Source organism: Talpa europaea, assembly GCF_964194135.1.
Source record: "Talpa europaea genome assembly, chromosome: 12".
Lineage (NCBI taxonomy): Eukaryota > Metazoa > Chordata > Mammalia > Eulipotyphla > Talpidae > Talpa > Talpa europaea.
This window is the reverse complement of record NC_140079.1, coordinates 55,259,727-55,283,491: the sequence shown is the minus strand read 5'-3', so window position 1 is coordinate 55,283,491 and position 23,765 is coordinate 55,259,727. Positions and strand designations below refer to the sequence as shown.

The following is a 23,765-nucleotide window of genomic DNA, read 5'->3' as shown; positions in this document are numbered from 1 at the left end:
AACTTGAAAATTCCTGCTCTGAGATAAGATATTGAAGACCCAGGTATTACAATCTCAGTTCTAAATTCCTTGGCCCCATTGCCAAGAAACACTCTCTACTCTATTCAAGTAGTTTGTATTCTTTTCCAGATCTGACAGCCTGAAATAGAAACAGGAACAAGCAAGTCTTTGTATACTTATCTAGGGTCTTTCCCCAGCTCAGCACATTCAGCACACATTGTCACCTTGATTCCCAGGCCCAGAGGGAAGATACTTGCAACACAGTTAACAAGAGAGACATTTGAAGGCACCTGAATTTTATTGGCATCCTGTTGGGATGCTGGGGTACTTTCAACCACTAAACTCTAAGTTTACTAGGGGACCAGTGAGGAGCCTCAGCTACAAGTCTGCCAGGTTCTCCATGGTGGCAGATGAGAAAATAGGTCCTGAAGCCCACATGTGGGGAGCAGGAACCAGTCTTTATTGTGAAGTAGCAGGAGATACATAGGTGACAACAGTGGCAGCCCCTCTGGGCTTCAGCCACAGAAGTGGCCTGTGCCTTGGGAGAGGCTAGCGCGTGGCTCCTGGGATGAGCCCTATTAGTTTTTATGTGATTTATAGACAAATCTGGCACAGTGCCAAGGTTAAGCCTCGTTTACAGAAGTGTGCTTTGTGCATGCGAACTATACATCAAGGTTACACTATTATTTACTGCTTTCCACACATGTGGACTACATCTCAAGGCTATATGTTATCTACTAGGCCACCTGTGCTGGAAGGTCACTGTGAAAAACACTGAGAAACTGAGAAAACTGTTTTCCAATGGCCCCGACAACCATGTATCGTGAGGTCCCCAGACCAGACCTGCCTTGTCTTGGAAGTCATAGTAGCTGCTAGGAATGAGCAAAGTGGGGTGGCAGAGTGTAGGGTAAATGGAAGCAATTGGGTTTTTTCTATCCTCCCGCCATTAGCATCAGTGATGGGCACCTGTGGTCTTACATGCGCGCCTGATGGTGGCACCTGGGGCGTGGTGTGGGTGTGCGGAATGGGTGCACCTGAGCCAAACCGATCTTATAAGGGCATCGGGAGAGGACGGGTAGAGGTGGAGGACTGCACGGCCCGAGTGCAGTAGAGGCCAGTGAAGAGACCAGGAGAGAACACCAGAGAGCCCAGAAAGAGTGAAGATTCGCTAGGAGGTGGCAGGGGGAGGAGAGACCAGGAGGCTGGTAGGCCTCCTGGCCTCCCTACCTACCCTGGCCCTGGTTGCCTTACTACAAATGGCGTAGAAAGATCATTAAAAACCTGAAAAAGCTGGGCCTGAACTGGTGGTTCAGCGGTTGAGCACTGGGCTGCGAAGCTGCCCGCAGCCTCTGCAGCTCCAGTTCGATCCCTGGCCACCGGGCGAGGGTCCCACATGGCGCGCAGACCTTTCCTGTCGCCCGCTGCTCCCCTCAGCAGTGTATTTCGTCAGTCTGCCTGTTCTGTTCCCCACTCTGGCTCTTGTGGATTCTCTCACCCTCCCGTGCTTCTGACTTTACCCAGTGCTTGTATAAATAAATAAATAAATCTTAAAAAAAAAACAAAAAACAAAAACACAAACCTGAAAAAGCCACTAAGGGCTCCAGGACTCTCCTTTACCCGCCTGCCCAGATCACAGAAAACCTGCTCTGTGCCTTGCTGGCACGACACAGAGGTTGTACAGAGACTGGTTTCCAAGGAGGATTACCCAGAAACTGGAATTGGTGGAAGTAGTGACTGTCAACGTATCATTTCCTTATGCAGCTCAGGACTTTGGCCGCAGAGAACATGAACACACAAGAGCAGTGATTCCAACCTCTACATTTCTGCCTGGAATGCTCTCGTGCTAGGCTGCCATGGCAGTCTTTGGCTTAAATGTTACCTTGTTAGAAGTGCCATATGAGCAAGGGCAAGAGGGGGCCCTACCTTGAACTCTGAGTTCTCTGCCCTATCCCAGCTATGCCTCTTTCCACAGAACAAGAAGCCCATAGGCCAAGGGGATGTGCCACCCAAAGGTCCTGCTCCTCACCCATTCGTAGATCATACTGTGGGTCCCTGAGACTCTAGAACTGCAGTGACCTTTTCCAGAAGGTCTATCTTCTTAAGAACCAAGGAGCAGGTATTTGCAGTGTGGATGAAGCTCAGATGTCCAGGTAGGGATGTTATAGGTGTGGGCACAGCGTCCCCTGAGGTGATGGAGTTGAAGTGCAGAGTAGGAGGAAGGCTTGGTGCCAGGTATCACTCACCCTTAAACCACCCAATTCCACGGCACATCTAAGAATTCTAAATTTAAATTTGGTGTTCCAGATTATTATGAAGGTATATTTGTTGAGATAAAAGGATAGGAATTTCACATTATGGTTTAACTTGGTTTATACCAAATTCTAAACATATGGATGCATGACATGTAGGCTTCCATTTGTACTATTGACCCAGTTATGAATGTTAGGGGTGGGTCCATCCCTGATCACCCTGAAATACCACTTCCTCTGTCACTCTATTCTTACCCCATTGCATATTTCTTCATAGCATTTATCACCATTGGCTAGACATTTACTCGTGTATCCTCTCTCCAGCCTTATCCTCACTAGAATGTAAGTTCCACAACCACCATAGGTGGTTACTTCAATAAAGTTTACCACCTTAGTCTCAGAACCTCCAAGCAGTGTCAGGGACAAGAAACCATTTAGTGAATGTTGAATGAACATCCAAACAGGGGTCCCGGATGGCTCACAGGTGAGATGTGCTGGAAAAGATCACTGTGACAACCCTCTGAAGGGGAGCCCCTTCTCTTAAAATAACCCACCCACATGATCCAAACTACAAAACGTGACTAGGGAAAATTAACCACGAATAACTCAGTACACAGGTGCACAAGATTAGCAGGTTACTTGTGAGAGGGGCATTTGAGTGTGGAGAGTTGAGTGCAGGTTGTAGAGTTAGCTATGGGGGAATCTGGCTGCTGGGAGCCCCAAGTGAAGGAGTCACCCTAACTCCTGGTTGGCAGGCCTGACCTAAATGCTGACGAAATCCTGATTCCACAGCAATGGCTGTGCCAACCCACGCAGCCTATCGAGGGGAATTCTCATCCGTGATTAGAAAGTCCTCAAATAATGTTTCCCTTAGATGGTCACAGGCCCGCGGGTAACAGACTCAGAGATAGTGCTCCTACCCTACCCTTTCCTCTACTCTCCCACCTGCTGCTAATTCCCAATAACTTGTTGGTTGGTAGGGATTCCCCAGAAGTTCCCCGGAGAGGCCAATCTATTTGGCGGGCACCCTTCCGATGGCTACCAGGCCGTGAAACGTCAAATGACCTCCCCGAGCCCCCTCAGCCACTGGAACCCGACTCTAGGGTTTCGGGTCTGTCCTGCAGACGCCCCACTTCTTTCATTGGGGGTGTGGGCTGCCAGGTCTGAGCTGCGCTCTGCCCCTCCTGAGGCCTGAGGCCTGAGGCCTGAGGCCGGACCCCGGCTTTCGCAGCGCCGCAGCCCCGAAGCCGCCGCAGACCGCGACGGGGGCGCGCACAGACCACCGGGGCTCCTGCGCCCCACAACGGCCCCCGCGCTGGGGAGCCGGGGGCGGGGCGGGGCTGGCCCGAAACGGGCGGGGCCCGAGGGGCGGGGCCCGCGGCTCCTCCCCGAGCCAGGGAGGAGGTGCCGCCGAGCAGCCCCACATCAACTCGCCCCAAACTTGCGCGCGGTGGTGGGCGCCGCCGCCGAGGATGGGGAGGTGCGGCCGCTGCTCCCGACCGCGGCTGCTGCTGCTGCTCCTGCTGCTGGCGGCCCCGGGCGCCCGCGCGGCCCCGCGCTTCGCGCTCTACTCGGCCTCCGACCCGCTGACGCTGCTGCAGGCGGACTCGATTCACCGCGCGGTGCTGGGCTCCCGGAGCGCCTGGGCCGTGGAGTTCTTCGCCTCCTGGTGCGGCCACTGCATCGCCTTCGCCCCGACGTGGAAGGCTCTGGCCAACGACGTCAAAGGTGAGAAGTGGGGAGCAGCGTGGCGACCCCCTCCCGAGGGCCTCGCGCAAGGCCCCTCCCTTCGGACCCGCTTCCCCCGGCCATCACCTCCGCTCTCCCGCCCCGCTCTCTGCGCCCCCCGCCCGCCCCCCCAGTTTCAGATCCCTCCACGGACTGCTTTTTTGATTCCTGCCCCTCCGTGTCTCTTTCCTCTGGCCGACAACCGGAGCTCCTCGAGCCTCCCTGGCGCCTGGGCCCTTAGCCCTGCTCTGCTCTCCCTGTTCGTTCTCTGCCGGCTTCTTGCCCCCCACCCCTGCCACCCCTGCCACCCCTGCCACCCCTGCCACCCCTGCCATCCCTGCCCGTCTCCTTTGTCCCTCCTCGGGCCCCACTGACCCGGGACTGCTGCTTCTGGTCCAGCCTGTGCCATCCCTTCCTCTCGCCTAGGGATTGTCCTCGCCAAGTTCCCCAGCAGCGGTGGGGTAGGTGCTGGGAAGAAGGGGAGCTGACACCCTTTCCGCCGCCCCTGGGCCCACTTTGCCCCCACGCCCTTGGCATGTTGACCCATCTGCCACTCGGACTTCCTTTTTCAGCTTTACCTTTGAGACAGTTTTCTGACTGGTTCAGGCCCCTCCTGACCTGCTGCTTCTTGCTTGTTAACTTCGGGCCATCCGGCGCTCTCTGTCTCTGAGTTGTTGTCCATGAACCCTCGCAGACCCTCTTTTAATGCCATACGCCCCAAAAGCTGACCCAGGCAGCCGCTTGGTATGTGTTCGGTCTTTGCTGCAAGTTCTCATCCTCTGCTCTGACCAATACCGTATTTCCTAGAGTCTAAGAGACCATCAATTATGAGCTGCACCATTCATTTAGTAACAGTTGGAGGAGTAAAGAGGTGACAAGACCAGTAAAGGTGTACTCTGCTAACGAAATGCTCACTTTAAAACAAACAAAAAAGGAAAACTTAAGACTTAGAGCTAAGGAAATAACAGTAGTTAATTCTTACTGGTTGCTTACTGTATGTCAATTTACTATAGCTCTCAGAAATTCCTTTCCACACTGTAAAGTTCTCTATGGTGTTGCACACATGCTGGAGCCATATAGTGGTTGTGGGGGAGAGGGACAGGGGTGCTGTGGTACCCCTGAACATAGCTGCCTCCTACCTTTCCATCAGGGCCCCTGATGAGAAATGGTTCCTGAATGAGAACTGTGGGCCTCTCAGGCAGGAAATAGGCCTCTTTCTGGAGAGAGGAAAACTGGAACCATTGTTTCCCTGCCACTGGTATTTCTGGATAAACTCAATTGTTTGGGGGTAAATAGCACATTTGTAGATGTTGATTTTCAAACTCAGGCTACTTCTTACTTTGAGCAGCTTGCAAAGTGGCTTCTGAAGTGAATGGAAAGATGGCAACATCTGTTAGCCATGAGGTGTTGGAAAGTTATTTTTAAACAAAACTGATAAGCATAGACACAGACACATGGACACTTGTCTGCATGCCTCTCTAGTCCCTTCACCTGCATGTGCCATTTCTCAGCAGCTCAACACTAATTCAGTGACATCAGCACGTCTGGTCAGGGCAGGACGAAGAATCTTGACTATGGAATTGGGATACCTAAGGGGACATTAAGTGTTTAGGAGACCTGGTAGGGCTGAACATCATAAAAATTCCTAGGTCAGTTTCCATTTTGAGTCTAGAAAAGGTCTTTAATGACTACTGATGGATTTATCTAGAAAATTCTTATATCTTAAGAGTACTGGAGGGAAAGATTTTTCCAGCTGTGTATGACCTGCTGCAACTGAAATTTCCTGTGAATTACAAAATCAGATACTGTCTCAGCCCACCCCTGGATCAGCCACTCCCAAAGGGGTCATTTCCCCAATACACGGAATGACAGTTTTTTCATTAAAAAAAAAAAAAAAAAAAAAAAAAAGCAAAACTTAACCTCAGAAAGGAACATGGAAACATCAAAGTCTCTAAGGACTTAGGTGGAAACCAGTGGTCTCTGTGCGGTATGGAGGTGAGTTAGTCTCCCAAGCAAGATCTGGTATTGGCTTGTAATGATGAAGAATGCCCCCCCTCCAACCCAAGGGGGTCATTGCCTGCCGAGGCTGAGAAGCCACAGTTGGTCTTGTCATCTCTGAATTCTCTGAGAAGGTTTGATTGTGGGCCAGCAGAGGGCTGCTGTCACACCACCCTGGGCCAGTAGTAGCCCCTGTCCTCTGCTGGTGTGGTGACTGGGGTAGGTGCAGCAGGAGTATGGAAGGTCATGGGCCCAGAGAAGACTTGCAGCCCAATGGGCCTCAAGCATTTCATCTGACTGGCTGGGGCTCATTTCCTTCGTGGCTTGTAGGGTGGCTCTCTGGGCAGTTGGTACCCAGGTCAGAGCACTTGTTTTGAAAGGATCTGTTTCTATTTCAGAGCATCTCTTCATCTCACCAGATATTCGGGAAATCGATTGTGTTCACCTCAGACTTTCATTACTCTTTACCAGCTGATCAATCAGCAAATATTTGTTCAGTGACCTCTGCGTGCAAAGTATTGTTTACATTGAAGTCGGGGAAAATTGGCAACAGCAAGAAGCTGTTTGTAAAAGGCCAAAGGAGTGGTTAGATCAGATCATTGTTGTAGGAATTCAGGGAAGGGGAAAGTCACAGAGGGCTGATGTGGCCACCCAAGGCCTTCACGCCAAGCAGCTATTTATCACACACTTGCCTTTGCCAGGCACTTTGCTAAGTGCCATTATTACATTTAATCTTTATGAGAAAACATCTGAGCAATAGATACTTTTTTTTTTTTTAACAGATAAGTAACTTGCCAGGATTACACAGTTGCTGGAGGAGGTTCTAGAACCCAGCTCTTTCTGACTCTCACAATGTGGGAAGGTGGAGAGTGGGTGGAGGAGGAAGGGTCCTCCAGGTGGGAGATGGCCTTTGAAAGCCATGGAGATGAGATTTGTAAGGCATGGATGCTTGAGTGACAGTGAGCAGTATTGTTTTGCTTCCCCTTTTCTGGTTCAGGGTAGGAGCCCACTGAACACTCATGGAGGCCAGAGGCATGAGCCTCATAGAGTTCCAGATGAGAATGTGAGTGACGGAGCCTTCTTCCGGTCGCGTGGCTCCTCCTGACTCAGGCCCGGGGTGTCTGAGATGTGAGGGCAAGGGTAGGCATTTTGTCTATCCTATGACCTCATTGCCCTGAAGCCTACAACAAGGAGGACGCATGATTAATGCAAAGCACTGACTGGAGGACACTCCAGGAGGCTCTTGTGGGAGTCCAGTTCAGACCACCAGACCTGACTGGCTCTTGTTTGTTTGGGTGGGTCTGGCCTCTGCCTCAATAGAGACAGACCCAGGCTGGCTAAACTCTCAGAGGCCTCATGCCCTTTTTTTCTGATAAGAGTTGTTTGTCATCTCTATACCACAGCGTTGTCTGAATTGGAAAGGGCATGGGAGGCCATCCCTCTTGGGCCCCATCTGACCTGTGAGGAAACTGAGGCCAAGAGGTGGCACAGGGCTTGTAGCAGTTTGGCCTATTACTACTATTAAGCAAGTCTTGTGACTCTGGGGCCAGTGCCTTTCTTGGACTTGTGAGGAGCACAGGGATGCTGCTTGTGACTCCAGAAGGAGCTGCCCCTTCTCCAACACCCTGTCGCTCCCCTCCCACCCCCGACCACCCAAAGTCCATGCCTGTCCTGGAGAGGCTTGCCTCCCTACCCTCCTCTCTCTTCTTGCTCATCAACTCTATTCTTAGTAGTGAAATTACTTTGACAGGACAGTAATGCACCAGGAAATTTTTTTCTCCCCAATGGTAGGGGTAGGCTGATACTGCTGATCCTTGTGGTGTCAGGTCTTTAGGTTGCTGTATTTGAGTCACCTGACACTTTGAAAAGCCTCTGTTGCCCAGTTCTAGCCCTCTGTGAAGCAATGCAATTTACTTAAATGCACCTTCACTCTCCCAGTGGGGACCTCAGGTAAGAGTCCTCACTGTTTTTGTGCTGTTCCTTGAGTGAGGACTAGTCAGGCCCTCACTGATGGTGTCGGGCCAGATCTTTATATGTCCTTATGGCTCATTATGGTATTGGCATTGATATTCCTGTGAAACATTCCTTAGCCAAGACTCTCCCAGCATCTGACTGGCCCTAGCCTCCCCTTGCATCCCCTCCAGGCAGGTAAAAAAATAGTGGGCTTTCATTTCATGGAGGTACAGAGAGTCAAGACTTAAAGAGAAGGTATCAAAGACTTCCCAGACGCAAGGTGCTGAGAACTCCCAGGCACGGCCTGTTCCCTTGTCCTCATTAATACCCCACTCCACTGAGTCTCCTGGTTGGGATACGGAGCAGCTCTCTGTTCTGTCCCACACCCTCTCGAGACCAGCAGAGAGGCTTAGATTCAGGGTTTAGATCCCAGGCTCACTATTGATTAGTTGTGTGCCTTGGCCAGGGGTATTTGATCTCTAGTTTACAGGAAAGCAGGCCTGGAGATAGATACCTTCTTGTCTACTCATAGAGTAGTTGCCAGCGTTAAACTGATAAATGAGGCACACAATACACTCTCATCAAAGAGAGAGCGGAGTTTATGATATTGACTATTGGGAGGTACAAACATGGTGTTTAACCAGAAGGCTACTGTCCTTTGCTAGGAAAGGTTGTTATTGGAGCAAACAGCAAAAATAGTTAATAAAATAAAATAAAAAGTGGAAAGGTAACAGCCTGACCTGGCTGAGGTGGAAGCAAAAAAAAAGTGAGTTTGGGTCTGTAGCCTTTAAACACCTGGGCAACTTCTCATCTCCTTCCTTACTTGTACATGGAGGAAATATGCCCAGCTCCCATGGTAATGGGAGGAGAACCATCCAGAGAGACACTGGCTATCTGGTCTGCCCCCTTCTCATCCCTCTGAAGTCTTCTTGACCCAGCAGGTGGCAGGCACCAATGTGCCCTGTGGGCTGGTGGCCTATACCCTGGGAGGACAAGAGCAGTGCTGCTTGGTCACCCTGTGCTGCTTGGTCACCCTGCCAAGTGGCCCTGGCTAGCAGAAGGCCACGGAACTGCCTCTCTTCCCGCTTCCATCTAATTGACTTACTTTTTTGAGAACAGTGGGCTGTCTTCTAGAACAAGGCAATTGGAGCCCTAGAGGCAAAACAGAAGGCTCCAAGTCTCCAGTATGCCAGTTGGCTGAAGGGGCTGACCTGAACTCCTCACCCTCCCGAGGGCCTTCCTTGGATGGGGGGAGCCACGATTGGAGGCCTGTGGTGCTGATGCCCCTTACCTAGGGCAAAGCCATAGACCTGAGCAGGTCTCCTCTCCTGCATTCCCAGGCAACTGACTCTAACCTCTCCTGTACCTGTACCCTGGGAGAGAGTGAGGCTGAGCACCTACTGTGTGCTGGTAATGGGGAAGCTTAGAGTGAGAACGCAAAAGCAGAATATTTCGGAATGGACAGGCCTGAGACCACGTAGTAGAAAAATGAGCTGGGTCCTGAGCTCAGGCTTGTAAGTTAGTCTGGAATAGTTATTCAAACTGAGCTGGACCTGAAAAGGGTGTTTGTTGGGAGGTAAGGGTGTGTGTGGGAGGCTTGGAGGGGTGTGACCTGGAGAGAACCCTGTGCTTTCAGGGAAGGAGAAAACCCTCAGCATCCCTGAGGATGCTTAATTTGGGGAAGTGGTTAAGAGGACCCTGGATGAGTGGGCAGGGGTCTTACCGCTGTAAGTTTTCTTCTGACAGCAATGGGAACCACCAAGGAACACTGAGTAGCAACCAGCCCAAGTCATCTATGAACCATAGACTCATAGATAGAAACAGTGTCTGCTGGCCAGGAAGGCTGGTGAGGCTGAGGAAGGCTGGCCAAAATCTTGGCCAGAAGGGAAACAGGTTCATCTGAAGAGACGCTGCCCAGCAACCTCAGCTCTGGCTCGCTAGCCCTGGAGGGGAGGTAAGAGGAGAGGGAAATAAAGAACCCAGACTTGGGGGAGGAGGCGTGGGGTTAGAAAGGGAGAGAGAGATTTGGAGGCTGGTTGGGATTATCACATAAGAACGCACATGGGTGGCCTGCCGGACTCTGCCCCAACCAGGGGTGCCGAGAGTGGGTTAGAACAGAGCAGTGTGACCACAGCTGCTCTGCAAGTATAATGTGAAGCCGCAGGGTACAAACAAGAATGCAAACATTTGGATAAGCTTAACCTGCTGCCCTCCTGTGCCTGAAAGGCCAGAGAGTTCCCCCAAAGGGGTTGGCAAGGTGTGGGGTTGGAGAAGTGGAGCAAATGGCATGATATGATTTGGCTTATCTCTCTTTGCTAAACACTTCCATCTAACCTCCTGCCACCCCCCCATTCCCCCCCCACACCACCTGTACTCACTCCCTCCTGGCAGGATTCCAGAAGCTTCCATGCCAAGAGTGAGAAAGGAAGGGAGGAGGACAGAAGAGGAGGGAGTGGGTATTGTCTCAGGTCGGCCTCATAGTCCCAGAGGCCTCTCCCTTATGTCACCTCAAGAAGGGCCAGCTTAGTTGCTTTGAGCTTTTCAGAGGCTGTCTTTTGAGGACTGGGTCAGGGACTGTCTGGGCGGGGTCAGCTCTTCTTGCATCTGTCTCATGGAAGTGAGGGGCATTCCTTCCTTGGGCAAAAAGTGTTCTTGGGGGTCCTGATGCCTTCTGAAACAGTGGTTTCTTGGGTTCTGTGGGGAGGGAAGAGGCCCTGGCAAAGGCATGATTCTTGGGGTGTCACTCAAATTTGAGTATTATGGATACTTATGGGTACTGGGTATGGGTACGACCTCTGTCAATCCCCTCTGTCACCCTGTGGGGTTTGTGCTCTGGTGGAGGTAGAGGGCCCTATGGGGAACATGTGTGCTCTGGCCAGGCTTCCTCCCCCACACTTGCCCAGAGGTGCCAATGGCTCTAGGGTGCTGTGGGGTAAGCTCCAGGCAAGTGCCCCTGCCTGCTTCCCAGCAGCCTCCTCTCCAGCCAGCCTCTCTCCTTAAGGGTTCCTCACAGTGCACCTAGTCTCCCCTCCTCACTATTGCTCACACAGTTGCCTGTCAAGGTTCATTCAACCTCCCGCCTACCTGCCAGGCCCCTGCCTCTGACCCAGGGTGGGCTGCAGAACAGACTAGCACACACAGTGTGGCACCAGGCAGTCACCCCTCACCACGTGTGTGACTTCACGTCTGGTGTCTGGAGCAGCCTCGTTGTGACATGGAACTCTGGTGACCTGGAATCGGAGCTCAGGAGGCCCACCTGGTAGATGAGCTTGTGTTCTGCTTCTCGGATCCTGGGCTATCACCCAGAAAGGTGCCGTCGTTCTGTCTACCCAAAGTTTCAGCAGAGGGAGGGCCTCACAGCTTGGGGCCTAATGCAGGAGCCAGCCTAGGCCTCGGGAGCTGTTGTTTCCTTCCAGACTTGGGCCTCAGACCTTTTTTCACTGCCCTTCTTAGATTCTCCTCCCCACCCTCTAATTCTCTATTTCTGGCTGGGGACCCAGACCCTAATACCCTGTGTTCCACCCACTCCGGCTGAGCTGACTGCAGTACTTCTGGTCATAGAACCTTCACCAAGGGTCCAGTAGGAAATTCCAGAGCATCCAATTCCTCTCCCTTCTCATCTCCTCACCTACTGGTCTGATCCAAACCTATAAAGCCAGGGTTCAGGCCCTGGTACACCTGTGGGCAGGTACAGACTCAAGGGTCTAATGGTCCCCCAGATAAGGCCTCAGAGATGCTTCCACAGATCCTCTCTAGACAGAGGCAAAATCAGGAGCACCATATCCATCTCATGTCTTTCTTCAGTCTCTGTACCCCCCACACTGCAAAATAATGGGGGACACAGATGCCATTACAAAACAGCACTGTTGTGTGCTCTTTAACTGTGTCCTATGTTTAACTGTGTGCAGAATAGACAGCCTATCTCAGAGGCTTTTTCCTGAGGAATGGGAGTCTCTCTCCTAAAATCGTTGGGGACCGGCCTGTGGGATTGGTGTGCCTGGGGGAGGTCAAAAGTGCCAGCCCCTCTTACTCACCGTGGCATTTCTTGTCCTTCCAGACTGGAGGCCAGCACTGAATGTCGCTGCCTTGGACTGTGCTGATGAGACCAACAACAAAGTCTGCAGAGACTTCAACATCGCTGGCTTCCCGACCGTGAGGGTGGGTGACTGGGAGAGGCCAGGAGGCCTGGGGGAGCACATTGGCGCTGCTCTGGGCCTCCCTGGCCTCCGCTGGGGTCTGTAGGGTGCTCTCATCCATTTAAATCACAGCCCCTGAAGCTCTGTCCCTTTGCCTAATCAGTAAGAAACCTTTTATAGAGGCAGAAAAGACCAAATTTACTTTGGTCTGGCAAAATCTATCCCCTTTTAAAGGCAAGGGACTGTGTGGAGGCTCGGGAGGAGAGGCTGTCAACTGCTCCCATTTGAGCTGTGTGGTACTCGTCGCTGGGACTTGGAGCTCCGAGCTCCAGGGGCCTCTTTCCAATTCCTCTCCCTTCTCATCTCCTCACCTAGTGGTCTGATGCAAACCTATAAAGCCAGGGTTCAGGCACTGGCAAATCTGTGGGCAGGTGCAGACTCAAGGAGCGAGTGGTCCCCCAGATAAGGCCTTCAGAGACACTGGCAAGCCTCATCAGGCAAGTGTCTTGAGACCAGGAGATTAAGAAGGGAGCTGTCAGGGTGGCCTCCCTAACAGTCAAAATGTCGATGCCTCAGGCAGCAGGGATTCCCATCACAGGACTTGTCACACCCAGCACATGAGGGCTCTGTCACCCCAGCTTTGGCTGAAAGGAGCACAAGCTCTCTGATGCAGCCCTGCCCACCTGCCCACCAAGGGCATCAACAGCTCACTTAACATCCCAACAACATCCAAGGCACTCAAGGAGGAGGCTTGCAAAGCTGAGGAGCAAGGCTGTGCACTTAGACTTAGCACCCTTCCCAGAGCTCACGCTCAGCTATAATCCAGTGGGTTCTCTTCCAAATGAGAGAAGCCAAATCCAAGTATCTCCTGCTGTAGACCTCCAGCTATCAATCATTAACTTCCTCCCACCTGAGGGGCAACTAGAAAAGAAGTTTCTTCTGTCGTTGCCAAGAGTAATCAGGAAATGTCTTTGAAAGTTAAAGGTCAAGCATTGTCCCTGGAATAAGATGTCTATCTCTCAGCTTGGGGACCTCAAGTCCCAAGCATAACCATGAGCCACATCTTAGCAACCAAAAGATGCCAAGAGAATCCCCATGGAAAGCAAGGTCCAGGCTCCTCCAAGAATGTCTGGCTTTTCTTGACTCCCTGTGACCTGTCTGTTCCTCACGCCTGAAAAAATCCTGCCGGGTCCAGGGTTTGCACTGATAGACCTCCCCTCCTAAGCTCTGTTGCCACTCAAAGTCCCCCAGGTTTAGCTGAGACTAGGCTGGCCTGGAGAAAAGGGTGTGAGCCAATGGCTTCACTTAGAAATGGCCACAGAGATACTGCCTGCCATTCATCTCTTTAAAGTCAACGACCTCCCTGGCCTATCTTTGGCCCCAAGATAGGTAAACTATTCAAAACCACTCTGCAGGGGAGAATGGGGCACTCTGATCCTTTCGCTGATCCAGGGCCATGCAGCTCTGAGTGGGAAACTGCAGGAAACCAGTGTGGCAGATGTAGTGTGTCTCAGGCCGGCATTTCTGGTGAGGTCTTGGCAGAGTAGTCCAGACATGGCCTAACCCCCTGAAAAGGGACTGGTTGGCACTGTGACCAGGTCAGGACATTCTGTTGGGCTTCTCTGAGGCATGACCCCTGGGCTTTTTGTTTCTCCCTGGAAGAGGCTGGGGCCCACTGGGGCGAGGGAGGAGGCCCAGGCCATAGGGAGAGCCAGAGCTCTTCAGCGCTTACCCAAGTCACGCAGCACATGCAGCCTGAATACCTCCAGTGATTAATCATCTCCTTAACCACCCAGCAGACCGTGGGAGGGGTGCTGGGAGGGCCCTGAACTGGTCTCCTTGACCTTCCCTGCCTCCACACCCGCCAGGCCCATAGTCATCTGTCCATTTCTTAAGAGTTCTGGAGACCAATGTTGGGAACTTCCTGCCTCTCCCAAGGAACCTGTAGCTCAGTTTCTGCAGAAGAGGCCCCCAGTGCCGAGTGCAGGACTCAAGTAGTTCAAGCTACTGACAGGTCTGTGCCAAGGCCCTGTCACCAACAGTGAGGAATATATATCTTACAGTGAGATCCAGACATTGGCTCATATCTGTTATCACTAAAACAAAAGTTTCTTAAAATAATATTTATTCTTATTAAGTGCTCTTTTCTGGGTTTTTTGTTTGTTTGTTTTTGTTTTTTTAATTACTGACTATGGGCTATGATTCACTCAATGGATTTTACTGCCTCTAGTGTTTGGTAAAGACTAGAATCATAGATTCTAGATCTCCAGAGATTTGGCCCATTGAGAGCCTGATGTGCTGTGGACTCCCTAGTGTGACCGGACTCCCTAGAAAGAGCAGGCCCTAGAGGTTGCCCTGGTATCAGCAGGTGCATTAGAGAACCTCATTGTCCTGTCTGCTGCCCCCTAGGGACAGAGAGAGCCTGTCCTTGCTCTCTCTACCCATAAAGACTGTGAGGAAGGGCACTAAACAGCCAGAAGAGAGAGTGTGGCTGGTGTGCTGAAGACAGGTCCACACAAGAGTCCAGCCATCCCCAGTGACGTGTCATTGTCCCTTTCCTCTGCCTCTTGCCCCTTGTCACCTTGAGCAGCGAGCTTCCACCAGCCCAGCCTGTTCAGCAAACACCTGGCCCTGCAGGGCGGGCCAGCTGTGTCACACTGGCGCTGCCCAACTAGAAGCAAACAAAGGTGTGGGGGAGGGAGGACTAGTTACCAGCAAGTTCTGGCTGGTTCTCTGGGACCCAGAGGCTGGAAGTTCTAGGGGGAGGGCCTTTGCCCCTCAGCAGCTAATGGAACAGAACCCTTTGGGACTGGAATAAAGGTTACAGAGAGCAGTTTTGGGGTGGGAAGAGCACAGAAGTCTTCCCTTTACAAGATTGGGAGGAGAAAATTGACATGGCTCCACTGCTTACAGTATGTGTCTTGGAAAGTCACTTCACAACGCCCCAATCACAAGCCTCAGTTTCCTTCTGTAAAAAGGAGTTGATAATATCTACCTAATCAGGTTGTTGCCAATGTGAGAGTGCTGAGGTGCTGCATGGCACACTAGGAGCTCAATAAATGTTAGTCTTCCTTTCCGTTGTGCTGTCTCCTCCTAGCCACCCCCTGGGGCTTGTGGTTGCTCCTCTGTGGTCACTACCTTTGAGGGAACCCCTCTAGCAGCGGCTGTTGAGTGAACATTTGCTGATTGCACAGCACCCTGCTCACCGTTGTGGGAGCAGCCTGACCAGAAGCGAGAGAGGCCAGACAGGAAAGACCTGTGCGCGAGAACACACAGAATTCACCAACCGGCTGATGGACAGTGAGCGATCTGTACACCCTGTGTGAGGGGGAGTTTACCAGGACTCAATGAACCTTTCCCTCATACATCAGAGAGGACTTCATATAGGAGGGGGACTTCTGCTGGGTGTGAAAGGAAGGAGGAGGTTGGTGGGAAGATTGGACTGTGGGCAGGGGAGAGTGAGAGCAAAGAGCTTGTGGGTGGAACATGTGGTGTGTTAACAAGAGTGATCTGGAAGAGCCGAGACTCATCTTCAGGGCTGACGCCTGACTGAGGAAAGGGAAGCCCAGCAATGGCAGGTCCTTGAATTCAGGACTGAGGTGTGGATACCCTGTCCACTACCTTAGCCACTACCTTAGCTCTTCTGACAAGGAGACATGTCAGGGAGGGACAAGCCTCAAAGATGTCATCTGCCTCTCTCTGGAAAAAAAAGATGGGCCTCTTCTCAGCAGGCTCATCATTAGATATTTGGAGACAGAATCATTTTCCTTAAGATTTGTTTTAAATACTTGGAATCAATCATGGTCATCCCTGGAAAGTATGCTTTCTTTTCTTTTCAAAATGATAACAATAGGAATTATTAAGGATATGATTTGCATTAGATCTTGCAGTGACAAATACATTATCTTTGCTAACTCTTCAAAGAATTTCCCTAAGTTTGTGTTACTGACCCCGCCCCATAGATGAGAAAACAGGATTTCTCTCTCCCTGTTCCTGGTGCAAATGTCAGCAGGTACAGTGTGTGCTGTCCATCAACTCCATTCACTTGGCCCCAGGAAGACAGATGTTCTTTGATAGGTCAGTAAAGAGTTGCCCGATGCCACCTGGTTCCCTGCCTTCAGAGAGACATGGGGGTTGTCAGGGCTTCCCAAGGTTGTGGAAGGTAAAGGCTTGGGTGCTGGCTGCTCCTGGGCAGAGGAAACCCCACTGCTGAGGTCTTTTTTTTTTTTTAAGATTTACTTATTTTTATATAAGAACTGGGGTATACAAGAGGTGTGGGAGGGTGAGAGGATTCACCAGAGACAGAGCAGGGAGCAGAACAGGCAGAAGGACCGATGACACAGCTGAGGGGAGCAGTGGGCGAGGCAGGAGAGGTCTGCCCTGCCATGTGGGCTTCTCCCTGGCTGGCCGGGAATTGAACCCGTGCTGTAGAGGTTGCGGACAGCTTCACAGCGCTGCACTCAACCCACTGTGCCACCAGGGAGGCCCTGCTGAGGTCTTCATGGCCTGTTTCCAGAGAGCTGTGGAGCTTCCTTTGGGTAGGGCACACGCCTCCAACAGCTGGCTTAATAAGGATGCATGATAATAAGGGGACAAAAATGTGCCCTGACCAGATTTTAATGTGGTTTTCACATGAGCCTGAGATGATCAAAGGACAGAGAGTCTCTGGTCCACCACCAGTGTCCTCTCTTGAGGACTTCCATGTCCTAGATACTGCACCAGCACCTGGGGCTGCAGAGATAAATAATCTGGTCCTGCCCTCTGGTAAGGGAGGTGGGTGGAAAGTTCAGGCTGATGTCCATCTTAGCTGAAGTATAGGGAATGGGGGGCTATGGGGGTTAAGTTTGGGGGCAGATCTCGGAAGATCTCAAATGCGGTGAGTTTGGACATTATTCACTGGTAATGGGGAGTCGCGGATGAGATTTGAGGAGGAGTGGCATGGTTAGACCAAAACTGTGCTTTAGAAAACTCAGCCGAGCGGCAGTGAGGAGGATGGCTGGAGAATGCTAAGATGGGCCCTATCAGAATTTCTGAGCACACAAAGGGAGACAGGGTTGGGACTGTTGCAGTAGTCCGGGGAGTCGCTGATAGACCTTAGTCCAGACAAGGAAGCAGGCCCGGAGCACTGTTGAAAAGGTATCACAAAGGTCAGAGTCATGGCATTTGTCAGCTGTTTGGATGATGGAGGTTTGGGGGCAAGGAGATTCGGGACAGATTGTGGGTAACAGGGAGGAGGACCATCATTGGGTGTGATAAGAAACAGGTGGAGAAACAGGTTGGGGGTGGGGTGACTCAATCTTGGAGAATGTGTGTGTGGAGTGCCCCACCACCTTGTGGAGGGCACCAGGAGGAAACGAGTCTAGGGCAGTAAGCGGCTGAGATAGACGGCTCAGATGGCAAATCATTTAGAGCAAAGTAGACAACATTAGCCAGGGAGACAAACAATAGATTTATTTGTTCATTTATTCATGCATTCATTCAAAAGCTTGGAGTCATCCCCTCCTTGGTGACAATGCCCCCCAGGGCTTTTTAAATGATATGACCTGTAGTTGGTGGGGGCAGGAGATGGTGAGGGCCGCATCACGGGAGCGGAGATAGGGTGAGGCTAGGACAGGTCAAGGCCTGGTCAGCATCAAGCACACCGAGGCAATGTAAAGGCAGTGAGGGGGAGCATCAGAAAAAGGTGGCACAAAAATAGGACAAGTCTTGCCATGAGGGGTGAAGCAGCCATGGTAATGTCAGCTTCCACAGAGGGACAGCAAGAGGGTCTGAGACAGTCATTGGATGAGCCAAAGAGAGGGGGAGCTGTGAGGTCAGGGCCGTTTCAGCTGAAGGGGGAGAGCAGGCGCTCAGCCAGCTGGTCACAGAACGTTGAGGAGAAGGAAGCTGGAGGGGTGAGCGTAGGTACTGTTTTGAGATTTCTCCGTCAGGGAACAGGAAACACAGTGGCCAGGAGGAAGGAGGCCTTTTTTGTTCTCAGTCTGCTGCAGCCTTCCTTCCTGGCCCTTTTTTTTTTTTTTTAAACATATTGATGAGGAGAATCTGAATCTATATGGAGGCTTAGGGAAGGAGCTGGCAGAGAAGGGGAAGGGTGAAAGGTGAGAGATTTATTGATAAGAAAACATGCCTAAGGAGTGTGGGAGTGAGTTCACTAGAGTGTAGGAGGTGATTTCGTTCTGGAAGGTGCATGGGAAGCCTCTGTATGACAGCACTGAGCTGACGGGAGATGGGATGCCTTCCCTTTAGCCCTATAGATGTGGGTGTGGAGGGCTCTAGACCCCTGCCAGCCCCTGGATCCTTCTTCCGAGCCTCCTGTGCACCCCAGGCTGCCCATGGCTAGGGCCTTCAGAATGCTCAGTGGGGACCAGGGAGACAGCTTTTGATGATGGTAAAGGCAGCCCCTTTTAATAAAGGCACCTGTTCAGATTTGGGTGACCTGATGGTTAATGAAGAAAAATTACTTTGCTACTTTTCAGCAACTGAAGAAACAAGTGAAGCTAAGTGTTTTTATGCTACCAGAAACAGCACAGTCTACTCTCTCATCCTGTGGGTTATTAGTGAGCTAATCAAACCTCAAATAGGTGTATTTGTAATTTTGTTTAAGACATAATGTCAGTCCCTAAATGCCTGGACGTGCCTTGTCTTAGTCTCATGTCACTATCCAGGAAACTTGTGATCATTTTTACAAGTATTAGGATAACATAATTTTATTAACTCAACTATTTGTTCAATAACTGCAAAGAACGGTATTATAAATATGTGTGGCATGGCTTTTACCTAGAATCAAAATTTATATTAATGCTTTAAAGAGAGAGCAAATAAAGCTGTGAGCAGGAGCAGGGCCCAGGGTAGGTCAGAGGGAGCAGGAGAAGGTTGCAGGTGGAGGCAAAAGGGCAGCTGTGTTCTCATGTGGGAGGGAGGCAGGTGCCCTCCAGTGTTTAGTTTTCTTCTGGAACAAGTGAACCCAAGCTGGTCAATGTTTTGTAGTGTTTGAAACAAGGGAACAAGGAAAGGGGATGAAGATCACTGCAGTAGCATGTATTTATTCTTTACCCTTTACACCAGGCACAGTGCTGTGCTCTCTGCGGTATTGTCACTGAGTCCTCAGGCAATGTGAGGTAGATGGTGTCCTCCTCATTTTAAAGATGAGAAGGTTGAGAGAAGTTAATGGATTGCCTAAGGTTATACAGCAAGTTCAGGCAAAGCAGGCCAGGTCTGGCAGACCCCAGGGCTTTCTATGAAATCAGCCTGGGATAAGTCAAATGGCCATTGGTGGCAGAGGCCCAAGGTAGCCTTGTGTGACCCTGCAGTTTGGGGCCCTCAGGAGGAGGCCTCTTCCCAGGGTGGAAGCTCTTTTCAGGACAATTGAGTGTCTGTCTGGTTGGGTTGGCTAAACCCATTTTCTTTTTTTTTTATTTTTTTTTTAATTATTATTTATGCATACAAGAACTGGGGTATAGACCAGAGGTGCAGGGGGTGAGAGGACTCACCAGAGACAGAGTGGGGAACAGAACAGGCAGACTGACTGAAATACACTGCTGAGGGGAACAGCGGGCGAGACAGGAGAGGCTGTGCCATGTAGGTTGTTCCTTGGCTGGCCAGGACCGAACTCATGCTGCAGAGGCTGTGGATAGCTTCACAGTGCTATGCTTAACCTCTTGCACCACCAGGGAGGCCCCTAAACTCATTTTCTGAGCCCTAGGGAGCACAGGCAGCTCTCGCCCTGAGGCAGTGTCAGATTCTGAGGAGTTGAGCTTGGGTCTCTCTGTCCTTTTCCCCAGGAAGTAGTGGACTGGGCCAGGGTGTCCTGTAAATGAGAGTTCAAATAACGAGTCAGTTGGCCTGTCTGTTGTGGACTGGATACTCCTTCCTTTGTGTTTGTTGAGCCAGGCTGGCAGTTCCCAGTGGACAGAGACCCCAGCTGTTAAAGATAAGGACAGCTCACCTCAGAGGCTAGCTAACATTTTTAGATTGGTCTGGAAGGAAAAACAGCAGTGGTCTTCATCATTCATTGATACAGTAAATATCTTCCAGTAGTGTGTGTAGAGAGTCCTGTGCTTTCTAGAAACACTCTACCTCAGTAAAGCATATAAGCAACTGTTTTAGCTCTTGCGAGCTCAGGGCTTTGGGGTGGTCAGGGATTGGATAGCAGCACCCCTCTCCAAGAGCAGAAACCTCCCTGAACTCATTTCACATGTGAAGAAACAGAGGCTCACAAAAATGAAGTCATTTGCTCAAAGTCACCCCATTTAGTAAACAGCTGGCTTCACCTGCTGACAATGTGCCGTGCCCTCAGCGTCCACCTGTGACTAACTCTTGCTTGTGTGTTTGCTTCCAGTTCTTTAAGGCCTTTTCCAAGAATGGCTCAGGAGCAACATTGCCAGGTGGGTGTCCTGTGAGCCTTGTCTACATCTTCTGCTCCATCTTTTTCCAATATTGCCCAAAGAGGTCTCAGGGCAAGATGTTTCCCAAGAGAAAGCCTAATTTGTGTCCTTCCCAGGAAGAGTCAAGATGCTTTCAGAAGACAAGGCTAAAGAAGCTTTGAGCCCACTTCAGCCCATCAGGGGTCCTGGGAAGCAGAAGGGTCGCTGTATTTCTAGTCCTGAGTGTCACAATGGGGTTGGCATCCAGCTGGGCAGACCAGCAGAGTGCCCTCTGGGGTCCAGGTTGAGAGGCTCCTTCCTGTCCTTTGAGGGCTGGGGCCCCCTGAGTAGCTTTGGGCTGCAGAGTGGCCCCACCCCAGCTCCTCTAGTGCAGGGAAGGCCCAGGCGCTGGGTTCTGCATAAGTGAAACTGACAAGGGCACTGGGCTCATCTTCACTCCATCTTTATTGACAGTGCCTGGTGCAGATGTTCAGTCCCTGCGGGAGAGACTCATTGATGCCCTGGAGTCCCACACTGACACGTGGCCCCCCGCCTGTCCCCCACTGGAGCCTGCCAGGTAATTGGGGCTGGAGCAGGCTTGGTGCCCTTGGGCCAGGATCACAGGCTTGGTGGTAGGGGTTGGTGGGGACAGCAGGGCAGGGGATCTGGGCTGATTCAGTACCTTTGTTTGGGGGCAGATGCCCCAGTGGGCCAGAGCACAGAGCTTCTCTGGAAGAGCTGGTGGAGGCCTTTCTGTTGTAAGGTCCTACCTTCAGGGCCCATCTTCCCTGGCTGCCTGGCGGATGCACGGGCCCATCCACCAGGTGGGAAGGGAGAAGAGTGTAGGCATTCACCAGGGTATGCCTGCCGTTGCCTCTTACAACCTGTCCTCGGGAGATTTGGGAGTAGCGGGAGATTGGGAATGTGGTGGGATGTCAGAACATCTCACCCATGGAGGGTCACTGAGAGAGTGGGCATGGGAAGGAAAAATGGGTCTCAAATACCATTTAGAAGAAAGGAGTAGGGTGCAGGGGACTGGGAAGAGGAAAGCCCTGTCTGTGAAATGAAGGTGGTCATTTTTCTGAGCATGGGCCATGACTGAGGGCTGGGGCTGGGGGAGGAGGAGGCCCTGGGTTCCCTCTGCTGGAGAAGGTCAGGCTCAGCAGCTGGGGATCTCTGCCTGCCCAGCAGGCCCCCAGGATTGCCCTTCTTTAGGAAAATGGGGACAGTGGGGTACACTGTCACTTGCCCTGACTCTCACAGAAACAAACAAGTGGATTGAAAATATTGGGCCCGCTCTTCTGGGTGAGATCTCAAGAGAGAATAACGCCTACTTCCAGCCACTTGTGCCTAGAAGGAACAAATTCAAGTACCAGCAGGAACGACAAGAGCCTTAGTCCCTAGTGAAAGTTGCACATGCTGACAAGGCCTCTAAGATTATGTCCTGTTCTTCTTAAAAGGCGTAACTCTGCTGAGAGATGTGTTTCCAAGTTCACTTGGGGTTGAATCCAACTCTGCAGTGATGCCTTTGTCATCTTCCCTAATTCTCCACCCTCCTGGAGGGCCTCATGGAGAGAAACCTTGGACCCAGGTGTAGTGTTGGTGAGGTTTGGGGTTCCATAACCAGGCTCCACGTATCCAGAAACATCCATGCCCACATGTACGCTTCTCCCCACTTCTTTCATGTCTCTATGACCTTGTCTCTTTCTCACACACATCCTCATCCCTCCTGGTGTGTTTTCAACCCTGAGGGGTCACAAAAACAACAAATCAGATACACCTGCCAACCTCTCAACATGATCTTTCTGAGGTGCTTTAAGAAGGAGGCAGGGATGTGTGGTGGGAGGTAGGATGCCTCTTCCCAAAGTCTGAGGGTGTGAATGAATTTGGAGGTGTGAGCGCCATGTAGAACTTGCTCTTTTGACAAATTGGGAGGATTGGTGAAGGTCTGAGAGGCCCCCTTAGGCCACCCCAGAGGCTTTCAGTATCCATGATGCTCTTTTCATCTGCCCTCTAGGGTACCTCCTGGCCCCACCCACTTCTCTAGAATATTCATTCTTTCTATCATTGGACTGGGCTCCCATATTGACCTCATGTGGTGCCTTCTGTTTGGAGGTAGTCATTGTCACATCACTGGATCCAGCACAGGGAAATAGGTCACCAAGTTGGGCGTGAAAAGATGAGGCTCCTTTCCCCCAGTGCCCACTCACCTTCTGGCCTCTTTATTTTTTTTTTATTTATTATTTTTTTAAAAGATTTATTTATTTTTATACAAGAACCGGGGTACAGGCCAGATGCGTGGGAGGTTGAGAGGATTCACCGGAGACAGAGCGGGGAACAGAACAGGCAGACTGAAGAAACACACTGCTGAGGGGAGCAGCGGGCGAGACAGGAGAGGTCTGCTGCGCCATGTGGGACCCTCGCCGGCTGGCTGGGATCAAACCCGCGCTGCAGAGGCTGCGGACAGCTTCACAGTGCGGAGCTCAACTGCCTGCGCCACCAGGGAGGCCCATGGCTTCTTAAGCATGTATGCCGACATTCTGCTTTTAATGGAATAAGGAAACCCACCTTTTTTTGTTGAAATTTTGAATTTTTAAAACAATTTGCAACTTAACAGTAAAATTTGCTTTCCTACTAGTTTCATCTTTGTTCTGAATCTCTGTTTCCCCATTTTACTAGCTCTCCTGCAACCAAGACCTCTAATTCCTTAATTCCTTTTCTATACTCACTCCAGAAGAGAAAAAAGCCAGTCTCCCAGTTAGTAGTGACTGGCTCAAGCTGAAGGCTTGTATCTGATGAATCCAAACATGGGTCTCTTAGGGAGCAATAATTACCACATACACGAAGCCTGGGCCTTACCCAGAATGTAGAGACAAGTGGTCTCACTGCATCCCTCCCAGACCTCCAGGCCCCCTCCCCAGGCCACCTCTACTCACTGCTGACTCTTGAGAAAGGATGAAGAAGCAAATCAACAACATGGATCAAATGAAGAACCAGGGTTCGGTAAAAAAGGCAATGTCCTTTGGGACTACCTAAGGCTTTGGTTTACACCCACTGGGAGTGGCAGTGGGAGGCTCCAAGAAACAGGTTCATGTGGCTGTTCTCACAGTGCTGGGTCAGCGCTGTCTGAGGTCAGGGGCAGTTTTGCTTCACTCCCACTGGCTGTGGAGAGATACTGCCAGAGTTGTCTCTTGCAGGTTGGAAGAGATTAATGGATTTTTTGCAAGAAACAATGAAGAGTATCTGGCCCTGATCTTTGAGAAGGAAGACTCCTACGTGGGCAGAGAGGTGAGTTTGCCCCCAGGGGTCCTGCAGATTGCTGCTAGCCAAAGAGAGCG

The 23,765-nt window shown here is 51.2% G+C and overlaps 1 protein-coding gene across 1 annotated transcript in view; it reads left to right on the top strand.

Annotated features, from left to right (window-relative positions):
* Nucleotides 1–3,721: 3,721 nt before the first annotated feature.
* The window catches only part of QSOX1 (quiescin sulfhydryl oxidase 1), a gene marked incomplete at both ends in the record, with an annotated part of 35,483 nt that continues 15,439 nt past the window's right edge, over nucleotides 3,722–23,765 (top strand). The window contains 5 exons of the mRNA XM_084249477.1: nucleotides 3,722–3,977; nucleotides 11,986–12,086; nucleotides 20,403–20,448; nucleotides 20,902–21,004; nucleotides 23,625–23,715. Of these exons, the coding sequence (XP_084105603.1) occupies nucleotides 3,722–3,977; nucleotides 11,986–12,086; nucleotides 20,403–20,448; nucleotides 20,902–21,004; nucleotides 23,625–23,715 (597 nt within the window). The remainder of the gene's footprint in view (nucleotides 3,978–11,985; nucleotides 12,087–20,402; nucleotides 20,449–20,901; nucleotides 21,005–23,624; nucleotides 23,716–23,765) is intronic.